Raw genomic sequence first — 18,234 nt, forward strand, 5'->3', positions numbered from 1 at the left:
GCGGTATATAGCAGGATGGGGGCTATACCAGGATGGCTGTATATAGCAGGATGGTGGCTATACCAGGATGGGGGTGTATAGCAGGATGGTGGCTATACCAGGATGGGGGTGTATAGCAGGATGGGGGCTATACCAGGATGGGGGGTGTATAGCAGGATGGGGGCTATACCAGGATGGGGGGTGTATAGCAGGATGGGGCTATACCAGGATGGGGGTGTATAGCAGGATGGGGGCTATACCAGGATGGGGGTGTATAGCAGGATGGGGGCTATACCAGGATGGGGGCTATACCAGGATGGGGGCTATACCAGGATGGGGGTGTATAGCAGGATGGGGGCTATACCAGGATGGCGGTATATAGCATAATGGGGGCTATACCAGTATGGGGGGTGTATAGCAGGATGGGGGCTATACCAGGATGCGGGACATATATACAAGAATGGGGATCATATACAAGGCAGGAGGATCATTACCAGGATGGGGTACCTTAGTAGAGAATTTGGGGCCCCATAACAGTGTGTCATGACCACATTTTTTTGCTTAAAATTTTCCTCCTCTAAAACCAGGGTGCGTCTATAGCCCGGTGTGTCTTATAAGTCCACAAGTTGGAAAAATAATGCACAGAGAACTTTTATCCCTGCTCTTATGGTTGTCATATTGCTTTTTTATTTTAAATCTTTGGATGTACTTGACATCACTGCAACAACGCACTCACCGCTGCAGCCAATCACTGAGTTTAGCTGACGCACAAGCCACAAACTCCACAATTGGTTGCAGCAGTGATTTGATGTTCGCTGCTGCAGCCAAAGAAGGGAATTTTGTTTACTTACCGTAAATTCCTTTTCTTCTAGCTCCAATTGGGAGACCCAGACAATTGGGTGTATAGCTACTGCCTCCGGAGGCCACACAAAGTATTACACTTAAAAGTGTAAGGCCCCTCCCCTTCTGGCTATACACCCCCCCGTGGGATCACGGGCTCCTCAGTTTTAGTGCAAAAGCAAGAAGGAGGAAAGCCAATAACTGTTTTAAATACAAATTCAACCCGAGAAACAGCCTCGGAGAACTGAACTGTTCAACATGAACAACATGTGCACCCGAAAAAAACAAACTTCCTAAGAAAACAGGGCGGGTGCTGGGTCTCCCAATTGGAGCTAGAAGAAAAGGAATTTACGGTAAGTAAACAAAATTCCCTTCTTCTTTGTCGCTCCTAATTGGGAGACCCAGACAATTGGGACGTCCAAAAGCAGTCCCTGGGTGGGTAAAAGAATACCTCGTGATAGGGCCGTCAAACAGCCCTTTCCTACAGGTGAGCCACCGCCGCCTGAAGGACTTGTCTACCTAGGCCGGCATCCGCCGAAGCGTAGGTATGCACCTGATAATGCTTGGTAAAAGTGTGCAGACTCGACCAGGTAGCCGCCTGGCACACCTGCTGAGCCGTAGCCTGGTGCCGTAATGCCCAGGACGCACCCACGGCTCTGGTAGAATGGGCCTTCAGCCCTGATGGAATCGGAAGCCCAGCCGAACGGTAGGTGTGAAGAATTGGTTCCTTGATCCACCGCGCAAGGGTGGATTTGGAAGCTTGCGACCCTTTACGCTGACCAGCGACAAGGACAAAGAGTGCATCCGAGCGGCGCAGAGACGCCGTGCGGGAAATGTAGATCCTGAGTGCTCTCACCAGATCCAATAAATGCAAACCCTTTTCAAATTGGTGAACTGGATGCGGACACAAAGACGGTAAAGTGATATCTTGATTGAGATGAAAGGAAGATACCACCTTGGGAAGAAATTCTGGAATTGGACGCAGAACTACCTTGTCCTGGTGAAACACCAGGAATGGAGATCTGCATGATAACGCCGCCAGCTCGGACACTCTCCGAAGAGACGTGACCGCCACTAGAAAGGCCACTTTCTGTGAAAGACGAGAAAGGGAAACCTCCTTCATAGGCTCGAAAGGCGGCTTCTGGAGAGCAATTAGAACCTTGTTCAGGTCCCAGGGCTCCAACGGCCGCTTGTAAGGGGGGACGATATGACAAACCCCTTGCAGGAACGTGCGTACCTGAGGAAGTCGCGCCAGGCGTTTCTGAAAAAATACGGATAGCGCGGAGACTTGACCTTTAAGGGAGCCAAGCGACAAACCTTTTTCCAACCCAGACTGCAGGAAGGAAAGAAAAGTAGGCAATGCAAAAGGCCAGGGAGAAACTCCCTGAGCAGAGCACCAAGATAGGAATATCCTCCACGTCCTGTGGTAGATCTTGGCGGAGGATGGCTTCCTAGCCTGTCTCATGGTGGCAACCACTTCATGAGATAAACCTGAGGCCACTAGGATCCAGGACTCAATGGCCACACAGTCAGGTTCAGGGCCGCAGAATTCAGATGGAAAAACGGCCCTTGAGACAGCAAGTCTGGACGGTCTGGTAGTGCCCACGGATGGCCTACCGTGAGGTGCCACAGATCCGGGTACCACGACCTCCTTGGCCAGTCTGGAGCGACGAGAATGGCGCGGCGGCAGTCGGACCTGATTTTGCGGAGCACTCTGGGCAACAATGCCAGAGGTGGGAACACATACGGTAGCCGGAACTGCGACCAATCTTGAACTAAGGCGTCTGCCGCCAGAGCTCGGTGATCGTGAGACCGTGCCATGAAAGCCGGGACCTTGTTGTTGTACCGTGACGCCATCAGGTCGACGTCCGGCATCCCCCAGCGGCGACAGATCTCCTGAAACACGTCCGGGTGAAGGGACCATTCTCCTGCGTCCATACCCTGGCGACTGAGGAAGTCTGCTTCCCAGTTTTCCACGCCTGGGATGTGAACTGCGGATATGGTGGAAGCCGTGTCTTCCACCCACGTTAGAATCCGTCGGACTTCCTGGAAGGCTTGCCGACTGCGTGTGCCACCCTGGTGGTTGATGTATGCTACCGCTGTGGAGTTGTCCGACTGAATTCGGATCTGCTTGCCTTCCAGCCACTGCTGGAAGGCTTGTAGGGCAAGATACACTGCTCTGATTTCTAGAACATTGATCTGAAGGGTAGACTCTTGCTGAGTCCACGTACCCTGAGCCCTGTGGTGGAGAAAAACCGCTCCCCACCCTGACAGGCTCGCGTCCGTCGTGACCACCGCCCAGGATGGGGGTAGGAAGGACTTTCCCTTTGACAATGAGGTGGGAAGAAGCCACCACCGGAGAGATTCCTTGGCTGCCTGAGAGAGGGAGACCTCCCTGTCGAGGGACGTCGACTTCCCGTCCCATTGGCGGAGAATGTCCCATTGTAATGGACGCAGATGAAACTGCGCAAAAGGAACTGCTTCCATTGCTGCTACCATCTTCCCTAGGAAGTGCATGAGGCGCCTCAAGGGGTGCGACTGGCCCTGCAGGAGAGATTGCACCCCTGTCTGTAGCGAGCACTGTTTGTCCAGTGGAAGTTTCACTATCGCTGAGAGAGTATGAAACTCCATGGCAAGATATATTAGTGATTGGGTCGGGGTTGGATTTGACTTTGAAAAGTTGATGATCCACCCGAAACTCTGGAGAGTCTTCAGTGCCACGTTCAGGCTGTGTTGGCATGCCTCTTGAGAGGGTGCCTTGATAAGTAGATCGTCTAAATACGGGATCACAGAGTGACCTTGCGAGTGCAGGACTGCTACTACTGCTGCCATGACCTTGGTGAAGACCCGAGGGGCTGTCGCCAGCCTGAAAGGTAGAGCTACGAACTGCAGGTGTTCGCTTCCTATAACGAAGCGTAGAAAACGCTGATGCTCTGGTGCAATCGGCACGCGGAGATAAGCATCCTTGATGTCTATTGATGCTAGGAAATCTCCTTGAGACATTGAGGCGATAACGGAGCGGAGAGATTCCATCCGGAACCTCCTGGTTTTTACGTGTTTGTTGAGCAGCTTTAGATCCAGGACGGGACGGAACGACCCGTCTTTCTTTGGCACCACAAACAAATTGGAGTAAAAACCGTGGCCTTGTTCCTGAAGAGGAACGGAAGTCACCACTCCTTCCGCCTTTAGAGCGGACACCGCTTGCAGCAGAGCATCGGCTCGGTCGGGCGGTGGAGAAGTTCTGAAGACACGAGTTGGAGGACGAGAGCTGAACTCTATCCTGTACCCGTGAGACAGAATGTCTCTCACCCAACGGTCTTTGACCTGTGACAGCCAAATGTCGCCAAAGCGGGAGAGCCTGCCACCGACCGAGGATGCGGAGAGAGGAGACTGAAAGTCATGAGGAAGCCGTCTTGGTAACGGTTCTTCCGGCTGGCTTTTTTGGGCGTGATTGAGTCCGCCAAGAATCTGAGCTCCTCTGATCCTTTTGAGTCCTTTTGGACGAGTAGAATTGGGACCTGCCTGAGCCTCGAAAGGACCGAAAACCAGACTGTCCCCTCCTCTGTTGGGGTTTGTTTTGTCTGGGTTGCGGTAAGGCTGAATCCTTACCCTTGGAGTGTTTAATGATTTCATCCAAACGCTCACCAAACAATCGGTCACGAGAAAAAGGCAAACTGGTTAAGCACTTCTTGGAAGAAGAATCTGCCTTCCATTCTCTCAACCACAGGGCTCTGCGTAAAACCACGGAGTTGGCTGACGCCACCGCCGTACGGCTCGTAGAGTCTAGGACAGCATTAATCGCGTAAGACGCGAATGCAGACATTTGAGAGGTCAATGGTGCCACCTGCGGAGCAGATGTACGTGTGACCGTGTCGACCTGTGTAAGGCCAGCTGAAATAGCTTGGAGTGCCCATACGGCTGCGAATGCTGGCGCCAACGACGCTCAAATAGCTTCATAGATGGATTTTAACCAGAGCTCCATCTGTCTGTCAGTGGCATCTTTAAGTGCCGCCCCATCTTCCACTGCAACTAGAGATCTGGCTGCAAGCCTGGAGATTGGAGGGTCCACCTTGGGACACTGTGTCCAGCCCTTGACCACGTCAGGGGGAAAAGGATAGCGCGTATCTTTAAGCCGTTTGGAGAAACGCTTATCTGGATAAGCGTGGTGTTTCTGGATTGCGTCTCTAAAGTCAGAGTGGTCCAGAAAAGTGCTTAATTTACGCTTGGGATACCTGAAATGGAATTTCTCCTGCTGTGAAGCTGCCTCCTCCGCAGGAGGAGCTTGTGGAGAAATATCTAACATCTTATTGATGGACGCTATAAGATCATTCACTATGGCGTCACCATCCGGGGTATCTAGATTGAGAGCGGCCCCAGTATCAGAATCCTGATCAGTTACATCCGCCTCATCACACAGAGAGTCGTCCCGCTGGGACCCTGACCAGTGTGATGAAGTTGAGGGTCGCTCATAGCGAGCCCGCTTAGGTTGTCTGGGACTGTCGTCCGAGTCAGAGCCGTCACCCTGGGGTGCATGTGACACCCCCGGAGCTAGGAAGTGTTCCAGCTGAGGGGGACCAGGGGGCAATGAACCAACAGTGCCCATGGTCTGAGTTACTGGTCTAGACTGCAATGTTTCAAGAATTTTAGACATAGTCATAGACAATCTGTCAGCAAAACCTGCAAACTCCGTCCCTGTCACCTGGACAGCATTCACAGGTGGTTCTCCCTGGGTCACCTCTAGCAGAGGCCCCGGCTGAGCAATTGCCACAGGGGCCGAGCACTGCACACAATGGGGGTCAGTGGAACCTGCCGGTAGAGCAGCCCCACATGCGGTACAGGCAGCATATAAAGTCCGTGCCTTGGCACTTTTGCTTTTTGCGGACGACATGCTGTTGTCTCCTTGAGAAATCTAAGGAGGGTATATAGCAGAAAATCACCAGCGACCGTACAGTGTAAAGTATTGCCAGCACAAAATACAAAGTACACTATGGCACAAGTGGGGGAGAGCCCTTGAGGGCTGCTTACCGCCCGCTGAAAAGCGGGTGTGAGGTCGTAGAATCCCTTGTCTGGGTCTCCCAGCCTCCCCTCTGCAGCTCAGCGTGCAGGCAGGAATGGCTGCCGGCGTCCTGTGAAGAGGGGCGGACCGTGGGCGTGCGACAAACAAAAGTGCGGGAAACTGCGTCCCACTGTGCCTAGTGTGAGGGCTGGAGTATGTAAAACAGACTCCAGCTCTTAGCGCTGCTGGTCTGTACAGCGTCCCGCCCTCCTCCTGACTGGCAGGTCTGGGGGCGGGAACGATACGAACTAGGCCGCAAAAGCCGGGGACTGTAGTAATCTAGCGCGGCCGTCATATATGCACGGCCAGCGCGGAAGTCCCCGGCGCACCACAAATCCCAGCCGCGACGCAGTAAACACTGACCCCAGCGGCCGGATCGGCCGATCGTACTAAGTCTCCTCACTCAGCAGAGCTGTAGTGAGTAACGGCACAAGCGCAGCAGCGCTGTTTACCCCGGCGCACTAACACACCCAGCAATGCTGCAGTGTGCGTGCGGTAAGCAAGGGGACACGGAGTACCTTAATGAAGCAGCGTCCTGTCCCTGAGGAAACTCCTCTCCGTATCCAGCAGATCCTCCAGGGGCTGTGGATGGAGCACGGTCTCAGTGCCCGGAGACCGGTCAAGTCCCACTTCACCCAGAGCCCTAATGGGGATGGGGAAGGAATCAGCATGTGGGCTCCAGCCTCCGTACCCGCAATGGGTACCTCAACCTTAACAAACACCGCCGACCGCAAGTAGGGTGAGAAGGGAGCATGCTGGGGGCCCCCGTATGGGCCCTCTTTTCTTCCATCCGACATAGTCAGCAGCTGCTGCTGACTAAACAGTGGAGCTATGCGTGCATGTCTGACCTCCTTCGCACAAAGCATAAAACTGAGGAGCCCGTGATCCCACGGGGGGGGTGTATAGCCAGAAGGGGAGGGGCCTTACACTTTTAAGTGTAATACTTTGTGTGGCCTCCGGAGGCAGTAGCTATACACCCAATTGTCTGGGTCTCCCAATTAGGAGCGACAAAGAAAACACACATACTGGAGTAGGTGGACCCGGGGAGGGTGAATACTACATGCATTTTATTTAATTTGTTTTACTAGGATATGACAGTTTGTGGGGACCCCTATTAGTGGTTTGGGAGAAGAATGCTCCTAAATCCTTGCAGCAGAGAAGTCCCCCTTACTGATGAGCTGCTCGCCTGGCCCACCAGCAGCGCATACAGTTCTCTGATATACCATATTTTTCGGACTATAAGACGCACTATTTTCCCCCCAAATGTTGGGGGAAAGTGGGGGGTGCGTCTTATGGTCTGAATATAGGGCTGCGGGGAATGAGGGTTCTGCGGTGGAGCGGGTCATCGGGGGCATGAGAAGGCTGTAGCAGCCTGCCGTGACCATGTGGACCTGCTGATTTAATATGCACGCCCATCCTCCCGCCCATCATCTCTCAGCGCTGAAGCCGGCACTGACAGGTGGGCGGGATGATGGGGGAGGGATAAACAGCCGGCCCGCATGATCACCCCTGGCAACTGCAGCCTGGAGTGATCATGTGCGGCTGCATTCACTGCCCCCCCGAGTATCATCATCATCATCAGTGCGGGGTGCAGTGAATAAGTACACATTACTCACCGTTCCCCTGCAGCACCGCAATCTCCTCCTGTCAGTCAGCTGACTTGCGTGGAGACTAGCAGGGCGCACAGCGATGAAGTCATTGCTGTGCGCACGTGTCCACACGCAGCCACCGGCACAGACCGGAAGACATCGCGATGCTGCAGGGGAACGGGGACGGCTCCACACTCCAGCGCTGCCACTGACAGAAGGTAAGAGGTGCAGTGCTGCAGGGAGTGAGGGGAGTATGAACGTTTATTTTTTTTTTTATGTGCTACAGGATGCGGCCATACACCAGGATGATGGGGGTATATGAGCAGGCTGGGGAGTATATGAGCAGGCTGGGGAGTGTATGAGCAGGCTGGGGAGTGTATGAGCAGGCTGGGGAGTGTATGAGCAGGCTGGGGAGTGTATGAGCAGGCTGGGGAGTGTATGAGCAGCATGGGGAGTGTATGAGCAGCATGGGGAGTGTATGAGCAGCATGGGGAGTGTATGAGCAGCATGGGGAGTGTATGAGCAGCATGGGGAGTGTATGAGCAGCATGGGGAGTGTATGAGCAGCATGGGGAGTATATGTGCAGCATGGGGAGTATATGAGCAGCATGGGGAGTATATGAGCAGGACATTACCCCATAACAGTGTCAGCAGCAGATCCTCGCCCCATAAGTGTGTCATGACCACATTTTTAGCTTAAAATTTTATTTCCCTATTTTCCTCCTCTAAAACCAGGGTGCGTCTTATAGTCCGGTGCGTTTTATAGTCCGAAAAATACGGTAGATGTAGGAAGACCACTGACCTTCTCCTGGTTTGTGAGGTAGTATCGGAATTTCCACACCAGGTCCTGTTCCTCCGATGTCAGCAGTTTGGTTGGTGGGTAGCTGACAATGATCTGCTCAAAAAAAAAAAAAAAGCAAACCTGTAACATCTGAGCGACTACAGCAGGAAATAACTGCAGTGTGACAATTCACATATAAACACAGTGCACCCGTCCAGACACTCAATGCTCTGGTCATCCTCAGAGCTGCACTCAGAATTCTGCATCACAAGCTTAATGCTGCCCTCTACTGGTTCGGTGTCTTTACAGACATGCATTACGGGGGATGAACTTCCACCAGCCATGTCCTCGGTATGCGCAGGTATTGTCTCAGTAGTGCAGTCTGTACAGCACACGTCTCATTAGTGCAGGCTCAGGCTTCGGGCTGATAACTGTTATAAGGAGACTTATATCCGCATCTTCTGCTTGGAACCAAAGATCCCAATAAATGTCCATAACTAAAATAAGGGGTCTGAGAAGTCGGATTTGACCCTGCTGTATTTTCCAGAGCGGCTGCACACATCACCCCCATTCCAGGGCTATAGACATAGCTTGCACATTACTGGTGAGATCAGGGCAGGCGAAAGCTGGATGAGTGGATACCCCATATCTACGGCCACTTCCACCTGCTGTGCACTCACATTCAGCTGATCCCGCACTGCAGCGTTTGGCTTCAGATCGTGATCCGAGGGGCCACTCCGGAGACTTCTGGCAAGTTTGTGGTGTTTGCTCTCCACCAGATTCTCCTGCAAAAGTTAAAAATATATATATATTATATAGGTTTATAGATTTTTTTTTTTATTATTTATTTTTTGGCATTAGAGGGGGATTGTCAGAAACTTTACCCTCTCGGTAATAATGTGTAAGACTCCAAAGTATTTGCTCCAGTTGCAAAAAATTGTGTTTTGACGTTGTGTCTGGAAGTATATGGGGCGTGACGATGCACTTACAGCTTCTCACCCTTACCCTGCATTTCCTACCTCGATGCATATACAGCTTCTCAGCCTTACCCTGCATTTCCTACTTCGATGCATATACAGCTTCTCACCCTCACCCTGCATTTCCTACCTCGATGCACTTACAGCTTCTCAGCCTCACCCTGCATTTCCTACTTCGATGCATATACAGCTTCTCAGCCTTACCCTGCATTTCCTACCTCGATGCACTTACAGCTTCTCAGCCTTACCCTGCATTTCCTACCTCGATGCACTTACAGCTTCTCAGCCTCACCCTGCATTGCCTACCTAGTTGTGCCCTCTACTGGCTGGCTTAACATATATCAGAGCAAAACAACCTATAAGGAAAGAAGGAAAATCTGAAAGAGCCCCAAAGTTGAGGAGCTGTAAGTGCATCATCCCGCCACAACGCACTTCCAGACATAACTTTTCGCTGCAGAAACAGTGCTTTGGCGTTAAATAGAGATCCACTGGCTTATAATTTAAAGGGTAACTCAATAATATTAATGATTTAGTGGGAATAAAGTGTGAGAGGTTCCTTTTAATACAGCTTTTTTTTTTTTCTTCCTTCTATCACTGATTTGTTTCTTCAGGTTATAAGACCAGTCAGATCAGAGATCTCTCAGCTGGTCCTGGGCTTTAATAGTAAGACTAGCAATTAATGTGTCACTGAGGCTGGTGATCAACCGTTGTCACTGGTCCTTCATGTTCCTTGATATAAACGAGGTAATAGTCCTCAATCACCAAGGAAGATTTTTTTTTTTTTTTTGGAGGTAGTGTTTAATTTACCATAAGCATGTGCACACGTTAATAATTTTCTGTGTTTTTCTCTAGGTTTATTTTTTGCTCAGTTTTGTCACAGAAATTGAAGGATTTCCTAGTATCAGCAAAGTAAATTGCATTCCTGAAGTCTCATGCACTCTATGCTTATTTTTATTTAAAGGGAACCTGTCACCAGTTTTTTGCCCTATAAGCTGCGGCCACCACCAGTGGGCTCTTATATACAGAATTCTAACATGCTGTATATAAGAGCCCAGGCCGCTGTGTAGAACGTAAAAATCACTTTATAATACTCACCTAAACTGGTCGCTCCGGTGGATGTGGCTCAAATGGGCGTCTCCGTTGTCCGGTGCCGGAGCCTCCTCTTTCGTCCATCTTCCTCCTCTTTCCGAAGCTTGTGTGCATGACGCGTCTACGTCATACACACTCGCCTGTCCCGTGCATGTGCACTACAATACTTTGATCTGCGCTGCTCAGGATCTGAATACCGGCGACTGTGTATGACGTCAGACGCGTCATGCACCGCGGCCTCAGAAGGAGGACGACAAAGATGGTCGAAAGAGGAGGTCCCGGCACCGGAGAACAAAGACGCCCATTTGACCCACATCCACCGCAGCGACCGGCTTAGGTAAGTATTATAAAGTGTTTATGTTCTACACAGCGGCCTGGGCTCTTATATACAGCAAGTTACAATCCTGTATATAAGAGCCCACTGGTGGTGACCGCAGCTTATGGGGCAAAAAACTGGTGACAGGTTCCCTTTAAGAGACAGATCCACAACATGTCAATTTTGAGTGTTTTTCACGGATTCTAATTACTTGGGGGGGAGGAAATCTCACTTTTTTTTAGTGCAGCATTCTGCTACAGAAATATCTGCAGCAAATACTTAAAAGGGAATCTGTCAGCAGTTTTTTTTCTACCTCATCTGAGAGCAGCAGGATTTAGGCAAGAGATCCTGAATCCAGCGATGTGTCACTTTGATTATGGCAGAACGGCTGCATCCAGTAATCTGAGTTTTTATAATTAGCAAGCCAGCACAGCTGCCCCCGCCCACACTAGGCTCTCTATATACAAAGTCTATAGACAGTGAGCGGTTTATCACAGGGGTGGGCATGCCAGACTAGCTAACCTAGCTCAGCAGTGTGATAAGAGACACACTGATGAAATCTGTGTGTCAACCCTTACAGCATGCTGTCTTCAGATCACATAGCAAAAACCTGATGACAAGATTCCCCTTAACACGTATTAGCACGTATCTTGCACTATGTGCACATAGAGTCTTTTTACTGAGTTTTCAGAGCAGAAATTCAACGTATTTGGAGGAGTTTTGAAACTTGGAGGAAGATTTGGAGAGCTCTGCTCCAAAAACTCAGTGTGCATAACCTAAAAAAGAATGAAGGCGGTAAAAAAAAAAAAAATAAAATAAAAAAAAAAATAGCGATGACATCGATAACTATAGGAAAAAAAAATGTCAGTGTGTGAAAGTAAAAAATGTAATAGTGTGTGAAAGTAAAGGCGTACAACCCCCCTTTATGTAGGAGAAATAGGGCACATCAATATAACAGTGAGCGTAGAGATACTGCTCACCCGCTACTGCACCATTATGCTGGCATCCATAATGGGAAAACTGAGGGAATGATTAACGGGTTGGGAATATTAACATCAGATTGCAGAGGACGACATTTTGTAGGGAGTTTGTGAAGGTCAGAGTCAAAATATAGATTTTATTTTAAACACATTAGTGCCAATGGGATTAATTAAATTGAATTATTTTTGTTTTTTTAAGTTACAGTTTTAAAGAATGTGTTTTTTTTACCTTCATAAAATCAATAGTTGAGACAAAATAAGAATTTTAGCAAATTTAATTTTATTTTTCCTTTTTTTTATTTATGGTTTTAATTCGAGAAATCTGCTTCTCACTCCCTGGACTGATCTTTCACTCCAAAAATTCTCATTTCAAAATATGTTTTCAGTGAATACTGACTTTCCCATTACAGAGATAGGTGATGGCAGTTGGTGCTTATAAAGTTCTATGGAGAACTTGCAGTAGACTGTGTCTTCCATGACGCCGCGTTCTCACATCAAGTCTCGCGAGCAGTCCAAGACTGTGACTAGCGGTGACATCAAGTGCAGCTTGCGATACTTCGCTTGGGAACGCGGCAGACAATAGAAGTCACTGACGAGTGCTGATGTCACGAGTTCAGCGGAGTTCATCATCACAGGTAATGTACCTAGCTAACCTCATGACGTCAGCGCTCGTCATGCCCTGCAGTGATCTGGCCTGACCTATTGATGTTAGCTCAGGTCACTGCACTGCTCTCCCAGCCAACGGGGAACATTCTGTTATTCATTGACTAGGGCAGTGACTATGGTATGGATCGTCGTGGGACCCCCTTGTTGGATTACGCTGGACCTGGATTTGATTTTTCTTTCCAATAAATTGGTGACAGAGGTAATGTGTTGGGGAGTGTTTTTTTCAAATAAAAATTTGTTTTGGTTTTCTTTTTAATTACTGACTGGGTTGGTGATGTTGGGTATCTGATAGACGCTGTGACATTACTAACCCCAGGGCTTGATGCTAGGTGACATTACACATCTGGCATCAACCCCATATATTATCCAGTTTTCCACCGCAACAAGGCAACGGGATGAGCTGGGGTGGAAGCGCCAGAATTGGCACATTTAATGGATGGGTCACACTTGAGGCGGCTGTGGCCTGCTATTTTTAGGCTGGAGTGTGCACAACAACCGTGGACCTCCTTAGTCTGAGAATACCAGACCACAGCTGTCCGCTTTACCTTGGCTGGTAATCCCATTTGGGGGAGGAGCCCACGTTTTGTTTTAAATTATTTGTTTAATTTAAAATAACAGCGTGGGGTGCCGTCTGTTTTGGATTACCAGTCGAGGTGAAGCTGCCAGCTGTGGTCTGTAGGCTGCAGCAGTCTGCTTTACCCTAGCTTGCTACAAAAAAAAAAAATACGGGGAACCCACGTAGTTTTTTTTGGCTAAGTACAAGGCTTAACACTTTTTAGTGCCACATGAAAGGCACTAAAGGGTGAAAAATTACAAAAATTACAAAATGTAGGGGAGTGGAACATTATACATGTCTTTCTCATCTATCTATATGCCAAGCGCGACATCCTGAGGTTAGCCAAATTCATTACATGCGGTGATCAGCGGTCGTCACAGAGTTCCATGGTCCGCCGCGTTCTCACATCAAGTATTGCGGGCTGTGACCAGCGGTGACGTCACTCAGGTGATGTGCAGTCACAGCTTGAGTCCTCCACTGGTGACCGGAAATGACCTGATTGACGTCTCTGCGCGGCTCACTTCACTTGCAGCCTGAATCTCACAGTGGGCAGTCTTCTTCTAAGGCTCTCGCTGTGAAATTCAGATGTAGCAGTGCTCAAAGCGTCGTGGGACCTTGTGTGGATTATGTCGGACCTGGAGAGGTGTTATGAAGGTTAATAAAGTGGTGAGAGTGGGTGCTTTTTTGTTTTATTTCAAATAAAAGGATTTTTTTTTTAGGTGTTTGTGTTTAATTACTTTCACTTACAGATTAGTGATGAGGGGTGTCTCAGATGCCTGCCATCACTAATCTAAGACTTAGTGGCAGCTATGAGATGCTATTAAATCATTATTACCCAGATTGCCACCGCACCAGGGCAGTCGTAAGAGCCAGGTAAAGTCCCAGGACTGTCGCATCTAATGGATGTGGCAATTCCGGGTGGCTGCTGGCTGATATTTGAAGGCTGGGGGGTCCCAAAACAGTGAGTCTCCCCAGCCTGAGAATACCCGCCCTCAGCTGTGAAGCTTTATCTTGGTTAGGTATCAAAATTGGGGGGACCGCATGCAGTTTTTTTAATCTTTATTTTACTGTACGATATAGACCTGCTCACTGGCGGCTGTGATGGTTTGCAGTAAGACACTCCCCCATGCGGAGTGACAGCTGTCTGACTGCAACCAATCACAAACGCTGGTGAGCGAGGAAAGCAGTGATGGGAGTAGTACGACAGTCACCCCGGTGATTGGTGAGTATGAAGCGCTTGCTCCTACCCCTTTGCGCCAGATTCTGTTCCCCACAGACTTTATATGGGAAGCAGCATCTGACCAGATACCAGGGATCAATCCCCTGTCGACCCCGAGTCAGTGGAGGATTGATCTGCTTGTTACCCTCTGTCACAAACCACCGGGGGGGTCACTCAGAAATCCCCCGCGCTGGCTACCAGTACGTCACAATCGGGGGGTAACAAGTGGGGGTCACCCCTCCTTTATACCTCCCGACCGACAGACAGAGCACGTGATGCGCTCTCTAGCGCCCCTCTTATAGTCAGGCCAATTATGGAATTGCCCGACGATAAGCAAGGAGGCCGCTATACTACTTATGCCGATTATTGAAGGGTCCCCGGTGAGAGTAGGGTATATATTCCCCCGACCTCCGCGGGCGGAATATATAATATCTTCCCGAATCTCACTGGCCTCCCCACAATAATCCTTGGCACAACTCGCTGCCACCAACCGCTTCACGGTAACTATTAGCCGAACACACAGACGTGGGATTCAAGATCGAGATAACAGAACAGCCCAAGATTAATTATATAATTTAATCAGCCTAAAGCACACTAGAAACTACAATATATACAATAGGGAATCTACAGAATATACATATGTCAGAGTACAGTTACAATCAAAGCATGGGTTACAAACAGGCATACACAGTTCAATCAGTTACCTTGTGCGTCTGGCCACAGGGGGGCACTGTAGACCAGGTTTCTAGGAACTCCCGCAGATGTTTCCTGCACGTGACCCCCAGCGAAAGAACCTTGGACAATGGCCGAAGCAGGGTTATCAACCTGGGCAAATCCAGGTCCCCTCCTACCTTAGTGACCTCACAGGGAGCACTGCTCCACCCCTGGCTGGAGTTATGGACAAATTCACAACATGGAATATGGGCCATAACTTTGCCTGGGAGCGTCGTAGGCGGACGCCAATGCTCTCATTGTGACAGTTATGAATTTAGCTACAGAACGAGGGGACTCATGACCTGTCTACGAGTTCCCATATGGCTGATATCACGCCTGGGGTATTTCCCCAGCTCCCCCTTCCATAAAAAAGGTGTGCCAGCATCGTCCGCCTGCGCAAACACCATTTTTATGGTTGCCATATTTATCGGAGATATGGCTTGCGAGATATGAACCATTTTTTACTGGAGTCGTTCTGTCTGGCTACTTCCAAGCCTTGCTAATGAGATACAACTCTTGTTACAGGGTGACGGCAGGGAGCCATCCTGTGTCCATTGTCCGCACATCATCTCATCTCCATATCAGAGGAGATGGCTGTTGGAGGTGTAAGTGGGATGTGACACCTTCACAGATGCTGGACATTTGGGAACAAGGAGGGAGGGGGGGCACTGCCAGGGAGTGATGAGAGCAATTATGACTTCTAGTCATAATTCCTCTTCATATCCCAGGATTTACCTCACACCTCCCCCCTTTTTGAGGGCGCTAGGGGGCAGCACACTCCGGTGTTCCCCCGTGCGCCCGTCCGCGACCTCTCCTTGTCGGGACAGCCCGTCTGCGTTACCGTGGTCACGGCCCCTTTTGTGGCGAATGGTGAAGTCGTATTGCTGGAGCGCAAGGCTCCATCGCAACAATCGCCCATTCGTCCCAGAGACGGTGTGCAACCAGCTGAGGGGATTGTGGTCCGTCTCCACGATGAAGTGGCGCCCGTATAGATAGGGTTGCAGACGCTGCAGGGCCCACACTATGGCCAGGCACTCCTTCTCCATTGTAGAATAGGCCACTTCCCTTGGTAACAGCTTCCTGCTCAGGTACAAGACTGGGTGCTCTTGGCTCGCAGAGTCCACCTGGCTGAGCACCGCACCGAGGCCGAAGTCACTGGCGTCGGTCTGTACTACAAACGGCCGCGTGAAGTCGGCTGCCTGTAGCACGGGCGGGCTGGACAGGGCGTCCTTTAGGGCCCGGAAGGCTGTCTCGCAGTCCACTGTCCAATCGACTGCAGAGGGCAGCTTCTTCTTGGTGAGGTCCGTCAAGGGCTTTGCCAGGCTACTATAGCATGGAACAAACCTCCTATAGTACCCAGCGGTCCCCAAGAAGGACATCACCTGCTTCTTGGTCCTGGGGATGGGCCAGGATGCGATGGCCTCCACTTTCTCAGGCTCGGGCTTCAGCGTTCCCCCACCTACCCGGTGACCGAGGTACTGGACCTCGCTCATGGCCAGCTGACACTTTCCCGGCTTGATGGTCAAACCTGCCCGGTGGATCCGCCTGAGCACCTGTGCTAGATGCTCTAGGTGGTCCTCCCAGGTGGAACTGAAGACGGCAATGTCATCCAGGTACGCGGCCGCGTACCCTTCAAGTCCCTTGAGCAGGGTGTTGACCATCCGCTGGAAAGTGGCAGGGGCATTCCTCATCCCGAATGGCATCACCGTGGACTCGTACAGTCCAAATGGGGTAATAAAGGCAGAGCGTTCCCTGGCCTTGCGAGTCAGGGGGATCTGCCAATATCCCCGGCTCAGATCCATGATGGTCAGGTACTGAGCCCCGGCCAACTGATCGAGCAGGTCATCGATGCGTGGCATTGGGTACGCATCGGCGACCGTGACCGCATTGAGCCCCCTGTAGTCCACGCAGAACCGAGTGGTTCGGTCCTTCTTAGGGACGAGGACTACAGGCGAGGCCCAAGCGCTGTTGGATGCCTGGATCACCCCCAGGTTCAGCATCTCGTCAATCTCCTGGCGCATGTGTTGCTGCACCTCCAGGGAGACCCGATATGCTGAACGCCGGATCGGGGGATGATCCCCAGTGTCCACGTGATGGACAGCCAAGTCAGTCCTTCCGGGCTGGTTGGTAAACAACCCCCGGAAGGGGTGTAGGGTGGCCCACAGCTGGGACCGTTGGTCCTCCAAGAGCTGGTGGCCAACCCCCACATCCTCAATGGATCCGCCTGCCCTAACCTGGGCTAGCATATCCAAGAGGGTTTCCGCTTCTCCCTCCTCGGGCAGGTTGCACACGGGGAGCGCACATGCCTCCCGCTCATGATGTGCCTTCATCATGTTCACATGGAAGGGCTTCCGCCTTCCACGGGCAGGGTCCAGGGTGACCAGGTACGTCACAGGGTTGAGCTGCTGGTACACGAGGTATGGGCCTTCCCAGGCTGCCTGAAGCTTGTCCTGTGGTACGGGGACCAGTACCCACACCTCTTGACCCACTTGGTAGGTCCTCTCACAAGCGTTCTGGTCGTACCAACGCTTCTGATCGGCCTGGGCTTGAGCCATATTGTCGTGTACCAGTTGCGTCAAGGCCTGCATTTTGTCCCGGAAGCGCATGACATACTCGATAACCGACACTCCAGGGGTGGCCAAATCCCCTTCCCAAGCCTCTTTCACCAGAGCCAGGGGGCCCCGCACACGTCGCCCGTACAGGAGCTCAAACGGTGAGAATCCTGTTGAGGCCTGTGGAACCTCCCGGTAAGCAAATAACAGGTGTGGGAGATACCGCTCCCAGTCACGCCCATGGGAGTCGACCAACATCTTAAGCATCTGCTTTAAGGTGCCATTGAACCGCTCGCACAGGCCATTAGTCTGTGGATGGTACGGGCTGGCCACCAGATGTCGCACCTGGACCTGCTTACAGAGGGCCTCCATCAGCTGGGACATGAATTGGGTCCCCCGGTCAGTGAGCATTTCCTGGGGAAAACCCACTCGGGAGAAAATCTCCAGCAATGCGGTGGCCACCTTGTCAGCCCGAATGGACGACAAGGCCACTGCTTCTGGGTACCGGGTGGCATAGTCCACTACCGTCAGTATGAAGCGTTTCCCGGAGCTGCTGGGGATGGCCAGCGGGCCGACCAGATCCACAGCCACCCTCCTGAAAGGCTCATCGATGATTGGCAGAGATACCAGTGGGGCTTTGGGGCGTGGCCCCGCCTTCCCCACTCTCTGACAGGTTTCACACGAACGGCAGTAGGCAGCCACATCGGCCCCCATTTTTGGCCAGTAGAAATGCTGGTTTAACCTGGCCTTGGTCTTAGCGATCCCTAGGTGTCCGGCCATCGGAATCTCATGTGCGATCCGCAACAACTCCGTCCGGAACGGATAGGGTACCACCAACTGTCGGTCCCTGGGCCACGCCTCCGGTGAACCCTGCTGGACCGTGGCCCGGTACAGCCGTCCTTGGTCCCAGACCACTCGCTC

The 18,234-nt window shown here is 51.2% G+C and overlaps 1 protein-coding gene across 2 annotated transcripts in view; it reads right to left on the reverse strand.

Moving 5' to 3' along the window:
* Positions 1 to 18,234, reverse strand: part of PIK3C3 (phosphatidylinositol 3-kinase catalytic subunit type 3) — a 323,893-nt gene that overhangs the window by 222,852 nt on the left and 82,807 nt on the right. For both annotated transcript variants that reach the window (XM_075327579.1, XM_075327571.1), the window contains 2 exons: positions 8,925 to 9,029; positions 8,266 to 8,358 (listed from right to left, as the gene is read on the reverse strand). In XM_075327579.1, coding sequence (XP_075183694.1) covers positions 8,266 to 8,358; positions 8,925 to 9,029 — 198 coding nt within the window. The remainder of the gene's footprint in view (positions 1 to 8,265; positions 8,359 to 8,924; positions 9,030 to 18,234) is intronic.

This window comes from Anomaloglossus baeobatrachus, chromosome 1 (assembly GCF_048569485.1).
Source record: "Anomaloglossus baeobatrachus isolate aAnoBae1 chromosome 1, aAnoBae1.hap1, whole genome shotgun sequence".
Lineage (NCBI taxonomy): Eukaryota > Metazoa > Chordata > Amphibia > Anura > Aromobatidae > Anomaloglossus > Anomaloglossus baeobatrachus.